Source organism: Anabrus simplex, chromosome 1 (genome assembly GCF_040414725.1).
Source record: "Anabrus simplex isolate iqAnaSimp1 chromosome 1, ASM4041472v1, whole genome shotgun sequence".
NCBI classification, from domain to species: domain Eukaryota; kingdom Metazoa; phylum Arthropoda; class Insecta; order Orthoptera; family Tettigoniidae; genus Anabrus; species Anabrus simplex.
The window spans coordinates 524,873,471-524,886,638 of NC_090265.1; the positions used below are offsets into that span (position 1 = coordinate 524,873,471).

Here is a 13,168-nt window from a genome sequence, read left to right on the forward strand (position 1 = left end):
GTACTAGTACTTTCGTGGAACACACCCATAAAAATTCACTGGTAATTTGTAAGTATGGAGTAATAAAGTACAACTGTAGAAAATTCTTTTGTGGAACAGAAAATCTGGTATTTGCACTAGTTACTAGAGAATTTACGTGTAATGTACAAGACCACACTTTTGTGGAATAGGCCCCATCTACCGACACACCACGCAGAAAGCAAACAACGTCACTACGGTCCAAGTAGCGCCATCGACACACGACGAACAGCAACATCTACCAGCAACGGCCAGAATCAGCAAGGAGAGACACATACCAACACCATACAGGAAGCAAATAGCAGCCATCAAGCAGAGTCAACTACCGGCACCAAGTAGAAGACAAACAGTAGCCAGCTACCACATAACAATCAAAGAGAAGAAACATACAGAACACTTGAAGACAAAATCACAAAAGGAATGACCCAGCAAATACAATCATTAATGGAAAATAGCATACAAAATATCAAAAAGATAAGAGAGATCAGATGTACAAATTAACAGAATCTAACACCTCAGCTAGATAATTTAAAAACAAACCGTGAAATACCACAATGCTTCGGAAGGAATGCACAGAAGCCCAACGTGCGAAGAGGAACACACCCCACCCCAACGCCTATAGGAAGAAATGACGATTACAATTTAGAGGAAGATAACTTCCCAGCAATAAAAAATGACTCGCCACAAGGCTAAAAACAGGACACATCAACAGGCAAATCAGCAGAGAAGTGGACAGATATAATCGGCAATAGGAAGAGACAACCAAAGCGAACACAAGCTCCCATAACTGGAACAGGATCAGAAGACAAAAACCTACAAGCAGTAGAAAAGATGTTCTGGATCTTCATAGGAAGACTACAACAGGAAACAACAGCAGAGGACATAAAGAACTTCCTTACTAGAAGGAAATAAGGGAAACATAATCTGCGAAGAATTATCAACGAAGTATAACACAAAATGCTTCAAAGTGGGAATCCCATTTAAATACCTTGAAAGAGTAAATAAATCAGACTTCTGGTCAACAAACAACACCATCAGTCATTTTAATTTTTTTCGGAGGAACACAGGGATGCAACACGAATAAAACACAGAATGGACTTTGGAGTAAAAATACAAAATACAGAGGAAATGAGAATAGAGGAAACATACAAATAATTTTATGGAACATTGAAGGATTAAAAAACACATTAAGCATGTTGCCAATGGACTGCCTAAAAGGATATGACATAATAATATAAACAGCAACATTCCTCATAGACCACTGGCAACATGCAGATTACTTGCATACATCTACAATGAGAATGCATTTATGAAACAGAGAATGTTGAGTAGTTATTTTAATAACTCAGAGGCAAAAAAAGCCTCATCCTTTTTCTTTCTTTCATAATACAATATAAAGTACATTATAATAATCCTTAATCACAAGGAACCATTAGTGTCTAAGAGGTGGTGTGTTCACTCCTAGTACGTCCGTAACAGCAGTACTTTTTTCTTAACATGGAATGATCTACAGTTGCACTATTTCTTAAAGCAATAATCACCACCACCACCAAACTAAGATTAAGACAGACTGCCATGTCAGGGTTTTGTCATTCCTTATTACTATACAGTAAATGCATTAGCTTTCAGAAAGGTGAAAGGGCTTTTGACATCTAAGGCAATCCCTATTGTTTTAAGAAACAGATTCGCAAATTGTTTTGTGGAGTGTGGTGTGATAGGGAGCTGAAAAAATGGACATTAAGAAAGAAAGAATCAAAGTATTTGGAAAGTTTTGAAATATGGTTGTGGAGACTAATGGAAAAAGTGAAGTGGAAGATAAAGTGAGAAATGATGAAGTGGTAAGAAACGCAGGAGAGAAGACACACCTGATGTAAACGATAAGAGAAAAGTATCCGGGTTGGGTCACATACTACACAGAAATTTTCTTCTACGGAGGGTGATGGAGGGAAAAATATATGGAAGAAAAGGAAGAGGAATAAGAAAGTTTGGAATGTTAACAGATGTCAAACAAGGGAGAAGCTAGAAACAACTGAAACAAGATGTTCAGGACAGAGAATCAAGGAGGATGTTCAGTTGATCCCCATCTCAAGACAGATTCACAGGAGAAGAAGAAACACATTAGAGCTAAAAGTGTGCTGAAAAGTGGATAAATGTATTTATTTTATATTTTTGTTGTTGTTTTAATGTCGGAAGTCTGGCCATAAAGCCTGCTGTTCAGTCCAGACACATTTACGTGTATACTATGACACTTAGTACATAAAGCAACTTTTAAATACAAACTATGTTTTTTATGAAATAATATGCCGGGCCAAGTGGCTCAGACAGTTGAGGCGTTGGCCTTCTGACCCCAACTTCGTAGGTTTGATCCTTGCTCAGTCCGGTGGTATCTGAAGGTGCTCAAATACACCAGCCTCGTGCTAGTACGTAAAAGAACTCCTGCGGGACCAAATTCCGGCATCTCCAAGAACCACAGAAAAGTAGTTAGCGGGACAGAAAAACAAATATTGTTATTATTATTATTACTATTATTTACTGCAGTATCTATATAAATAGAATCGTAATGACCATGTGTCTGTACATTGATTATTTTGGCGTAATTTCCGTACAGTTATCTGTTTCAGGTGTAATAATGACCATCTGCATCATTTTTAGTTTTGGTGTCTGTCTGTTTGTCTATTTGTCTGTCCTTCTATAAATTGAAAACTACTGGATATATTTCCACTAAACTTCATGTTTAGAATCCACCTGTCCTTGGGTAGGTTTTAGTGCAAATATAGTTTCTAAATCCCTGAACTGAGTGGGGATTTTTGCAAAACCGAAACCGTGATTTTGCACTCCCTCAAAGTATACACAACCGAACTTAATGGAAATCTACCTGCCTTAATGAAAATTAATTTCTAAATTTTTTTTTCTCATGTGCATCATTTTGATAACAGGATTTAATAAGGGAGATATCATTAACGGACCGTTTTTCGGTACAAATCCCAGCGGACATAACGCAAGAGCGGGTGCGTGTAAAGCGTATTACTTACAACTTGAAAACTACTGAAGATATTTGAACCAAACTTTATATTGTCCCCTTCAAAAGTGGTAATAATTTAGTAAAGGAGAATGATTTATTTCATCAGCGAGTTGGAACATTATTTAATCGCCAGGAGGGTGAGACTTTGTATTTCCGTACTAGTGCGAGCCAGCCACTTGCGAACCGGTTTTCCCGACCTACCAAGAGAACGAGGAAGCAGGGTGAAATTCCTGTTAGGTGGCCTTCAAACACATGTGTGTGTACCACGTGACCCGGCGAGCAGCGTGATCTCAATTGATCAATAAATGGAAAGTCAAGTGACGTGAAACTGGAGCAGCCAATAAAAACGACAACCTTCACAGGAATGCAACAGATCCACCAATTAGATGTAATTAAGAGGCACACCTACGTCTTAAGACAGGGAATTAATGGTAATTCCAGAGGAAATTTTATAGAGGGTTCTTACTTCTGAACACTTGATTTGGTCGACACTCTAATTGCAGCTACGGAAGAGACTGGACGTCGTTTGCTTCATTGGGAGACTTTACATTAGAGAAGGCATCGAGGACTGTATAAACTGCAATTCAGACACTTGGAAAAATTAGCTACGATTTGTTTAGGATTGTTATAAGATAAGTGTCCACATCCAAATTATAAACATCGCGTGTATCCTGGACTATTGCTAAGACTTTTGTTAGTTTCAGCTTTCTACGAGAACTCGGAAGAAGGAAGGTCGTTGGTTCGAGCTCACTTCAAGATGGCTATCCAGTTCCGTGAAGAATACTACAGTTTCCTGTGTACCTTCAGCTCCTCCATGAGTCACTAATCATGTAAGGCGTCGGACATGGGCAAGACTTTGTTCGATGGAAGGTGATGTGACCACGTACTAGGTCATCAGCCAGAATCCAGTTAACACCAGCCACATGAGTATTCTTTAAGAATTCACTTTCTTTCTATTTCTGTAAAATGTTTGTAAAACGTAGCCTTACCTTATTCATTTAGATTTCTATTAGTTTTGCAGTAGTTTGACTTTTCATTCTTCTTTCTTTGGTGGGAGGTAGTTTGTGCTCTGGAATGAATGTGTATTTGTTCTATTAGTTAGAGATGAGTGTATGTCATCGAGAGAGACCTCAACTGTCCTAAAAATTTAGAAGGCAGGAGAGATAAAAATAAATGAACCCCGCGTTAATTTTGAATGATTTGAAATGATGTGAAAATTGAGATAAATTAGGACAGTGTTCTAGTGTTTTTCTAAGTGTAAAATTTCATTCTACGATTGTACGACATGTTTGTGGGTTTGAGTTCGTTTAGAGTCATCCGAATAACTTCGTACGATAGCTTTGCGAGTGAGATTATGCACGGTCAAAAATATAATAATAAAGATGATTAAAAATAATTAAACCTAATTACGGGCTAAAAATATTTAATAAGGTCATGGATTTAATGTTAGTTTATTCTTGGAAAGAATTATCGTGTGCTCACTTTATAGAAAGTAAGCCTGGAACATGGCAATCTTCCGGACGGAGTAATGACGAATTATAGGTATATTTTCTGCGCTATTAATTTGAGTATGACTTGCAGATGGACATTATATTTTGAGTAATAATTTATGCATCCATTAGAGTCATTTAGGAAGAGATGTGTCACTGGACATGATTTCTTCGAGCTTCAGTGCAGACTAATCGAGAGCCACGACATTATAGGTGAATAAAATTAAATGCCGCAACTCATGTACCGTAAGCGTGTATTCTAATATTTTGACCTGTGTTGTAGTTATTTTACTTGCTATATTTGGATGATTTCTGTTTAAAATATTCCTTGAACATCGTTGTATAATTAATTTCTACACACAAGTGATAACCTCAATTCTATCACATTCTAAATCGATACCTGGGATATACGTGATATTGTCATCTAGAGAATGATTTCCCTAATTTGCAATAAATCCTAAATTTAATAATAATGGGTTAGTGTTCGTGTAAATAATATTATAATATTGTCGTGTACCTATGTGTGAATGTGTGATGTGTGATTTAATTATATTCTGTGTTTTATGAATATTTCTTGAATGATTTTGTGATGATATTCTCCACTGTGCGCGTCAAATTTTTGACCGATTTATATTATTTTGCGTGTCCGTGATTGGATGAATTATGAATCTTTAGAAGATTTTATTATAATTTAAGGTAGATTAGGGCCTAATTCACTAAGTTAAAGTGAATAAGAGAAGGCAACGTCCGTGGACTGATGTCACGAGATGGAATTATTAGTTATTGTACAGTCACTTTCTGCATAAAACCGAGTAAAATTTAGGTTGATACGAGTTCTAGTAAAAGTTTATTATAAGAAGTTTAGTCACTTAATAATTATAAAAATGAAGTAATTGTTGAAGGGAAAGTCTAAGGAAGACTTATTAACCATAATTTCTTGAATTAAATAATTTTCAATAATTTAAATAAGGAAGGGAAAATGATCATTTTCTTGTGAAATAAAAGCGAGATCCGGATGGAAGATTTTAATTTAAACAATTTGATTATCAGTATAGGAGAGTGATATCAGATATTATTTTGATTTTCAATTCATTTTACAGTAAATTAATGATCCCTATATTTGTTATTACAGACACGAACAGTCGTTGAACTTTAATTTGACCAAGATCCCTCATAAATGATAGCACGAGAAGAAGATATTTCCAAGAATCAAACCCAGATTTTGTGAATTTAATTGTTTTTATTTGAAAGAGTGTCAGTTTTAATAAATGTATAAACCTATTTTAGTCTCCTTTCATTTGTCGCTAGTCCTTCATCTATCCCTGCCTTTAAAAATTTCTGCACAGCCGATAGCGAACGGTCCACCTCTGAGACCCTCGCTCTCCGGCGAGCTGAGCCCGGCATGATGGGGGCAATATATAGCATCCATCTGTCCAAGGGTAGGTTTCCTTGGTGTCTGTTCGTTTGTTTGTTTGTCTTTCTATAACTTGAAAACTACTGGATATATTTCTACCAAACTTCATATTTAGAATCCACCTGTCCTTGGGTAGGTTTTAGGGCAAATATAGTTTCTAAATCCCTGAACTGAGTGGGGATTTTTGCAAAACCGAAACCGTGATTTTGCACTCCCTCAAAGTATACACAACCGAACTTAATGGAAATCTACCTGCCTTAATGAAAATTAATTTCTAAACCTTTTTTTCTCATGTGCATCATTTCGATACCAGGATTAATAACGGAGATATCATTAACGGACCGTTTTTCAGTACAAGTCACACCGGACTTAACGCAAGAGTGAGTGCGCGTAAAGCGTATTTCTTACAACTTGAAAACTACTGAGATATTTGAACCAAACTTTATATTTAGCATCCACCCCTCCAAGGGTAGGTTTTAAGGTTTATACCATTTCAAATTCCCGGAATGGACTGGGGTTTTATAGGGGACCGAAATGGTGATTTTTACTCTCCCACAATATACAAAGTACAAGACCAACCTGACTGGAAATCGATCAAACTGTTTGGAAATCCAATTCTAATTTCTTTTTCTCATGTACATTTTTCAACGGGATGATTAATAAGGGAGATAACATGAAAGGTCGGTTTTCAGGCTAAGTCTAGCGGACATAGCCCAAAAGGTGTTATACGTAGAGCAGATTCCTTATCTATCTAGATAAATCATATCGTAACGACCGTGTGTCTATGCATTGACTATTTTGGCGAAATTTTCATACAGCTTTCGTTTTAAGGGGTAATAATGACAACCTGCATATTTTTTAGGTATAGTTTCCTGGAAGTCCTAAATTTTACCCCCCCCCCCCCCCCCCCCAAATCAAGATTGCCTCACAATCTGCCAGACGAGCTGAAAAATTGAAATTGAGCAAATTTATACGTTTTAGCCGGTAACCTACGGAAAACTTCCAAGATCTTTAAATATTTTACTTTTATGCCGAATAATATCGAAATATAGGCAATTTAATGATGGTGCAGAACTTCGTTTCGAGGTATTTCGCGGCTAAACGGTAAGTCCTATCACAAAACGGATGGCACGATCTCCAATTTTGAGTGATCTACAACTTTGGTCCTGTGATATTATGTCGTATCTCTCTTTCTCTCCCCCTTATAGGTTAGATTTGGCTGTATATTTCGATGGTTCGTAAATTTTGTGCTTTTTACACGTGTAGTACTTAGTTTGACACACTTATAGGAAAGGTAGAGTCATCGAATTTGGCACGCACATTGACATGACCAATGGCTATATCCGAACCCAATTTCATGATTCTAGCTTCCACATAAGTATGTGAAAAATAATGTAAAATGATGAAAATGTACCCAAATTTCACCCCATTCAAATATCGTAACTCAATCGAACCCATAAATATGCGATACGAGAAAATGTTTTAACACCAAACATGCAGAGCGATAAAAGGGAAGTCTGTGAGTGCAAACCGTTTGTTGGTATGATGTACCATTTAGGAGCAGTAAATCTCAAAATGAAGGTTTGCACTTTCAAACGTGCCCATGCTTATCTGTCATCTACATAAATATAATGGCAACGACCGTCTGTCTATACATTGGCTATTTTGGCGGAATTTCCGTACAGTTATCCGTTTCAGTTGTAATAATGACCATCTGCATATTTCTTAACTTTGGTGTCTGTTTGTCGGTTTGATTGTATGAGTTTTTATTACTTGAAAACTACTGCATATATTTCTACCAAACTTGATATTTAGAATCCACCTGTCCTGGTGTAGGTTTTAGGGCCAATATTATTTCTGAATACCTAAATTTACTGGGGGTTTATCCGAAACCGGAACCATGATTTTGCACTTCCTCAAAATATGCACATCCGAAATTAATCCAAATCTACAATCCTTAATGGAAATCCATTTCTAAAACTTTTGTTCTCGTGAATTTTTCGACAGGAGGATTAATAAGTGAGATATCATAAACGGTTGGTTTTGCAGGTTACGTCCAGCAGAGGTAGCCAAAATGTGTTGTACGTGGAGCAGATTCCTTATCTATCTATATAAATAAAATCGTAATGACTGTATGTGCCTGTACATTGACTATTTTGGTGAAATTTTCATACAGATACCCGTTTGAGGGGTAATAATGATCGTGTGCATATTTTTTGGTTTAATTTCCTGAAAGTCGTATTTTTTACCCCCTCACCCAAAATCCAGATTGCAGCATAATCTGCCAGACAAGCAAGAAAATTGAAATTTGGCAAAATTATATGTTTCAGCCTGTAATGAACGAAAAACTTCACAGATCTTTAAGGAGGAGGAGGAGCCGTAAGGTCAATGCGGTCCATATGCGGTCAAATTCGGAAACAAGAAGAAGATAGAAAGTGCAGGATAGCCGACGAAGAATGAATGAAAAAATGCAAGAATGTTGAAGGTTGTTTGGTTGTAGGAAATGTTTGAAGAAAGGAAAACTAAGTGTTTGAATATTAAGAGGTCAGATGGAAAACCATTTCTAGGAAAAGAAGACAAGGTAAAAAGGCAGGACCATATTCAATAATATAGTTTCAAAGGAAAGAAGTAGATGGGAAGGTTTCGGAACAAGAGGAGGCTGCTGATACTGATGAAATAGGGAACGAAGTTTTGAGGTCAGTTTGACAGAGCTTTGAGAGACCTATACAGGAAAAAGACACCTGGAACTGACGATACACCCTAAGAATTATTGACTGCCTTAGGAGAAACTAGCATAGTGAGGTGGTTCCATTCAGTGTGTAAGAAGATGTATGACACAGTAAAAGTGGAATCCAATTTTAGACAGAATGATGTTATACCTATTCCCAACAAAGCAGATGCTGATAAGTGTGAAAACTATTGCACCATTAGTATCTCACAGTTGTAAAATATTTATTTTTATTTACAGACGAATGGAACGACAAGTCAAAGCTAAATTCGGAGATAATCACTTTGACTTCAGAAAAAATGTAGGAGCATCCTGACTTGACATGCGATATTAGAGAGATGATATAGATGTTGTTTCCCACAGGGAAACTGAAATGTCCAATAACGGACCTACTACATTGGTATTATAAATTTACTCATTCGGAACAAATATTTCAGGTTCCCTATGGGAACAAACATCTTTATCATCTGATGGCCAGGCAGGCATCAATTTTTGAAAATGAGACGTCTCCCATAGTGCACTGGCACTGCTAGACATGCATCTTGGTGGGTGTGCTATTTACTAACTGATGAGCCCAACTTAGCACACTGGGGCGAAACGCTGGCAACCAAGAGAGTTAACTGGAAAATTTATAATGTCCAATAATGAACCATTTATACTGGTATTATGATATTAGAGACCTGGATTAAGGACAAATCCACATACATGGCATTCGTACAACTAGAAAAGGCATTTGATACATACTGACTGGACCAAGTTATTTGAAATTCTGAAGCCGATCAGGATCAAATACCGAGAAAGAAGGATTATCAATTATCTACAATCTGTACAAAATAAGTCTGCAATGTTAAGAATCGAAGGCTGTGAAAAAAAAAAGTGCCAATCCACAAAGGAGTGAGACTAAGTTGCAGTTTATCCCCTCTGCTTTTCATTGTTTATACAGAACACGTGGTAAAGGAAATCAAAGAGAAATTTAGAATCATAACCCTAGGAGAGGAAATTTTAGACAGAATTATGTTATACCTATTCCCAACAAAGCAGATGCTGATAAGTGTGAAAACTATTGCACCATTAGTATCTCACAGTTGTAAAATATTTGAGATCTGCCGAAGATATAGTTATTTTATCCAACTCTGGAGAAGATCTGGAGAAAGTGTTGAATAGTACAGAAACAGTCTTAGAGAAGAAGTGGAAGATGAAAGAAAGAAGTAAATAAATACAAAACAAAAGTACTGGAGTATAGTCGAAAGAAATCAGGTAATGCAGGAAATATTAGATTAGGAAATTAAGTCTTTAAAGGAAGTACGAGAAGAATATTGTTATTTAGGTAGCAGAATTTGTTGATGTTATCAACAATGCACCAGGATTGATGTACTGAAGGAGAAAACCCTAATAAATTTGTATTGTTACATAATTAAAGGTAGAGTCGAGACCAACTGTAAGCAGTGTTAAGTGGAAACATGACAATCAAAAAGATTTATAAAATGGCAAGGGAAAAGGACTGTGCTGTTCTTAATTTTATCATCATACCATTGCAAACTTAACACAATCAAACTTGTTGGGCAATGTTTAAGCACTAAGTTGCAATGAAGATTTTCTTGAACCTCAGGTTTAAGCAAGTTGCAAAGCAGAGCCGTTCAATTCGGCAACCCTGTTGTCATAAGAGTATTACTATTTACTTTATGTGAAAGAGTCACCACATGCTTACATGCTTTGTTGTGTGTGTGGTAAAACCAAGGAATAATTGTGAGTTTTCCAAATCAATACCCAAAAGCAAGAGAAACGCCTGTATTTTGGCGACACTCCTCCACAAATTTGTTAAGGTGTGTGCTCTCTTTTTATTACATGGACTAGTTCAAACAATCCTATTGAAAAGTTAAGTAGTCTGGGCACTCACAATCACACAGTAAGAATTAAAGAACCAATATAATGAAAGGAGGTAGTACTTACGGCAGTTCCTCATCACTGCAGTAGAGTGGATCGATTGAAGCACCTGTGGCGTCGTCATCTCCTTCCAAATCACTACAATACAGAGGATCAACAAACTGTTCTTCAACATCCACTTCATTTTCATTCAGTGCAGAGTCAGGTGTGGTGTTGAATCCATCAACTGCTTCTTCTAGTACCCCTGTGTTACTGATGCAGAGATCCCTGCGAGGCGTAACTTTCTTTCCAGTCTTGTTCCGCACATGTCGAAGAGGAAGTGCAACCCTTCCTTCACTTACTATCCTTGGCTTCATCTCAATTTCAGTGTCAGTGGCCACATCAGAGAGCAATTCTTCTTGTTCTTCATTCGTAAACACATTCAGGTCAACAGCAGAAGTTGTGTGCTGTGTTTCAGGAGATAGGGATGGTGGTAGCGGTTCACTTTGTACATTCTCCAACTGTTCCTGCTCTTCAAGTAAGTCAGGACAAATTATAGTTTCCTTGACAGTCCTATTATGAATCACACCATCACTAAAGGCAGTAAGACCAGAAATTGTTTCGTCCACAAGATCCAATTGTTCTTCTTGACCAAGAGACTCTGCAAGGTTAGTCACGGACTCTTGCATATGATCTTCCTGAAATTCAGACTCGTCTGGTTCTACCTTTGTTAGAAGATCGACTTTAGGTCTTCCTTCACATAAATTTAACCTACCCATGCCATAGCCTGCTTCGTTTTCTGGTTGAGGATGCACTGTATCTCCATTTACTCTTACACTAGTATTATCCAGAAGCCTCTCTGTTACCTCTTCCTCTATCACATCAGGCTTCTCATTGCCTTCTTTAATCAATGATGACAGACTTTCACTAACAGCAGGAGATCCATTGTTTGCACTGTTGTTCGCTGTAACAATTACAGGTCTCAGGATTTCAACTTTGTTTATACTAACACTGGTAGCATTTTTCAACCCTAGTGATTTGTTACCTTTGAAGCCTTGAAGATCATATTCTACCTCTAGAACAGACTTAGCCACCTGATCAGTTACACAAGCTGAATCAAGAACTGTATTTCCTGAAGCTTTTGTTTCATTCACGATGTCGCTGAAAGCTGTCCGAGCACTGTTATCAAGAACTGAGGGAGTACTATCAATATACGCTGCAGGGGCAACATCTAGATCATTTAAAAGATTACGTTCATTTCCTTGCTTTTCAAACGTAGCAGGATCAATGCTTGTGACACTGACCAATGCTGCTAATGGCTCACCATCACTGACACCTGAAGGATCACTTTCAACAACCAGTCCTAATTCACTTAATGAAGTGGTGTTGATGCCAACAAGAGAGTCTGGTAGTTCTTCATCCAATCTTGTACTGACCTCCCCATCACTACTGTACAAGGAGATCACCTCCAGTTCATTCATAGCTTCGGCCATTACTTCATCACCTGGCAGCTCCCCTGGGACCTGCAAGAGAAGATTACCCCTTCATATCAAGAAAATTGTCTAAAAAACACAATTCATAAAAGTAGAGAAAGTACATGTAAATGGATTCAAAATTCAATCGATGTTATAGATATTTACAAAATTACAGTACATGCATGTTTCCAATAAGACATTTTTCAATTGGAAAGTGAAATCATTTCCACCAAAGCCAATTAACTCTAGTAAAAACTACAAGAAAAGAACATGAAACAAACAGAACTTGAATTCTACTGCACCAGTACAAGGATCTACTAGAACTGGACCAAACAATGCCAAAAAGACATGTGTCTGCTAGATGGATTATTAATACTCTCAACTGCATTTCAGAAATTTGAGCTATTTGCTTAAGGCACCTCACATCCACAGCAATACAACTTCCTTCAGCCCCACTAGGTTACAACTGCTCAGTCCTGCTGAAATAATTACCTTTCCTTCTCACGCATGTGATTCTTACAGACTAATTTTCGGCTAGAGCCCTTAATGCTTCATGTTATGATGCCTTGTGGTAATTGACTTTGTTTTCCAGTAGGACCAAGTATTTTCAAGATATTGAATGAGCACATTTACTGTACTTCGTTATTTGGCATTTTGAGTGTTTATATAATTACAACTAATTACTGTTTAAAACAACTATTTTCCTTACCCTTTATTGCATCTCAGTTCTTGCAGGGATTAAAATCTATGTTGTACGATTTGAAGGTAGTTTTCAGAACATCAATTTTATAGATATAAGATAATTGCAATTGCCTGTAAATTATACCAAATATCGCCAATGCATTCCAGTCTGATCACCAGATGTTTTCATTTTGTCCACCCATCATGATCATCCACTACCTTTTCTTGTCCACTCTTATATTTTGTTCAGATATTCTTTTTTGTCAAACTACAATATTTCTGATCCCCATATGGAACTTGAAAATATTTGTCATGAATGAGTAAATTCATAACTCCAATATAATTGGTCTGTTAATGGCAACCAAGAATGAGTTATCTGGAAAATGTATAATTACCCATAACAGACCAATTATATTGGAGTTGTAATATTATCATCAAATTTTCAAATAGTCTGTCAATAATAGCACAATGGATTTT

General features: G+C 37.0%; 1 protein-coding gene across 1 annotated transcript in view; it reads right to left on the reverse strand.

Annotated features, from left to right (window-relative positions):
* Positions 1-13,168, reverse strand: part of LOC136857079 (zinc finger protein Xfin) — a 49,166-nt gene that overhangs the window by 21,105 nt on the left and 14,893 nt on the right. Inside the window, exon 2 of the mRNA XM_067135462.2 lies at positions 10,623-12,058. Within this exon, the coding sequence (XP_066991563.2) occupies positions 10,623-12,058 (1,436 nt within the window). The remainder of the gene's footprint in view (positions 1-10,622; positions 12,059-13,168) is intronic.